This window comes from Pteropus alecto, unplaced genomic scaffold (assembly GCF_000325575.1).
Source record: "Pteropus alecto unplaced genomic scaffold, ASM32557v1 scaffold320, whole genome shotgun sequence".
Classification (NCBI taxonomy): domain Eukaryota; kingdom Metazoa; phylum Chordata; class Mammalia; order Chiroptera; family Pteropodidae; genus Pteropus; species Pteropus alecto.
Genome location: NW_006429963.1, coordinates 1,654,276 through 1,656,080, shown reverse-complemented (window position 1 = coordinate 1,656,080; position 1,805 = coordinate 1,654,276). Strand labels below are relative to the sequence as shown.

The window sequence follows — 1,805 nt, the reverse complement described above, 5'->3', positions numbered from 1 at the left end:
CAGGGAGAAGGGGAAGGTGGCTCCAAGGCGCTCTCGCTGCACAGCGGCGCCAAGAAAGGCGGCGACCCCGGGGGCCCCCTGGACGGGGCGCTAAAGGCCCGCGGCTTGGGCGGCGGAGACCTGTCGTTGAGCTCGGATTCGGACAGCTCGCAGGCCAGCGCCAACCTGGGCGCGCAGCCCATGCTCTGGCCGGCCTGGGTCTACTGCACGCGCTACTCCGACCGGCCGTCTTCAGGTGAGTGCGCGGGGCTGTGCGGTGGCGGTGGCGCCGGCGCGGGGACTTGTTGGAAGGAAGAAGACAGCGGGACACTCCTTTCCCCCGACACACACAAAGACGCGCACACAGCGACATTGTGCGTGACTGGCGCTGGCCGGGGCTGCGTCCAGGAGGTTGGGGGGCAGGACGCATTGTATAGGGGTACAGACTTCTTACAACAGAAGCAGCAGATCTCTCTGTCTCTGTCTCTGTCTGTGTCTCTGTCTCTGTCTGTCTGTCTGTCTGTCTCTCTCTGCCTTTTTGGAGCTTCCTCGCACAGCTCCCGGCCCCCTCTCCTCGGCTGGAGTTTATTGGTGGGACCGGGCGGGGGTGGGGGGAGCGCCTGGAAGACAGGCGGGCAAGCTGGCCGCACAACCCCCTCCCTGGTCCTTCGAACTCAACCTGGAGCGGGACGCGGCCCACACGCCCCCAAACCTAGATCCATCCTGCGACCCAGAAATCCCGGATGCAGCCTGGGAAGAGCAGGGCTGCTGCCCGCCCCTGGACTCCTGGGCCTGGCTGCCAAGGCGGAAGACAGAGGCGCCCTTTGCCCTCTCCCGGGTCTTATTTGCCAAGCGGGGGCAGGAGAGCGTAGCCCCATCTTGTGCACACACGGCCTGACGGAGGGGGGGCCTGCGATCCCCCGGATAGAAGGGACCTTCTCCCAGAGGTTTCCCGGGGTGGCTGCTCAGTAGAAAAGGAGCAGACTTCAGAGGGAGCGTGTGCAGAGGTGCTGGGTGCATTTCTCACAGGTCTGGCATTTTAAAAAGCCAAGCCCGTGTCCCCATAGAAATCGGCGGCCTTAAATGCGGGTCTGTAACTGCGAACCGCCATTAGGAGCAGACTCCATTTGTCCCCGAGCCGGCTGCGCAAACCGGACCCCCTGCCCCTGCCCCAGAACCCTCAACCGTTTTGCGGTGTCGTTTACCCAGATCACAGCTCGACTGAGTCACCCCTTGGCTACCTTCCCGCAGAAATGTGTGTGTGTGTCGCTGATGAAACCCGAATTTCTCCAGCTAGACCTGAAATTTGCTCCATTGTTCTCGCCTCCCTCCTTTGTTAATATTTAATTAACATATAGGCTCACAATGGGGCCAGCGAGGAGCCGCGGCCGGCTTTGTGCGGCGAGAGTCGCTGCCCGCCAGACCCGGTGGCCCAGGAGCCCGGCCGCCCCGCCTGCCCAGAGCCGCTGGTCTTCCTGCGCTTAAAAAGAAAATTCTCCTGCAAGATCACATTTACGTTTCCCGGTGTTTACGGAGAAGGCCAGCCAGGCTTTTCTTGCTGTGGGTCGGTGCCGTTTCGCATACTCCTAAGTGTTTTTGTGTTTTGAAAGAAAATCTAAGAAGAAAGGGAACTGAAAATTCTGCTTTTCGGGAGATTTTCTTTCCGTAAAATGGCGTGTCTTTCCGCGGGCTGGTTCGTGTGCTCAGGAGCCCCAGGAGCGGGGGCGTGTGGGGGTTCAGGCGCCCTTCCCCGCGCAGGGAGGGCGGAGGCGGAGCAGGGCTCCGGAGCACGAGGCTGCGGCCGCCCGGGCCTTTCGGGCCTCGCA

General features: G+C 62.0%; 1 protein-coding gene across 1 annotated transcript in view; it reads left to right on the top strand.

Moving 5' to 3' along the window:
* The window catches only part of EN2 (engrailed homeobox 2), a 7,037-nt gene that overhangs the window by 1,604 nt on the left and 3,628 nt on the right, over positions 1-1,805 (top strand). The window contains exon 2 of the mRNA XM_015587672.2: positions 4-235. Within this exon, the coding sequence (XP_015443158.1) occupies positions 4-235 (232 nt within the window). The remainder of the gene's footprint in view (positions 1-3; positions 236-1,805) is intronic.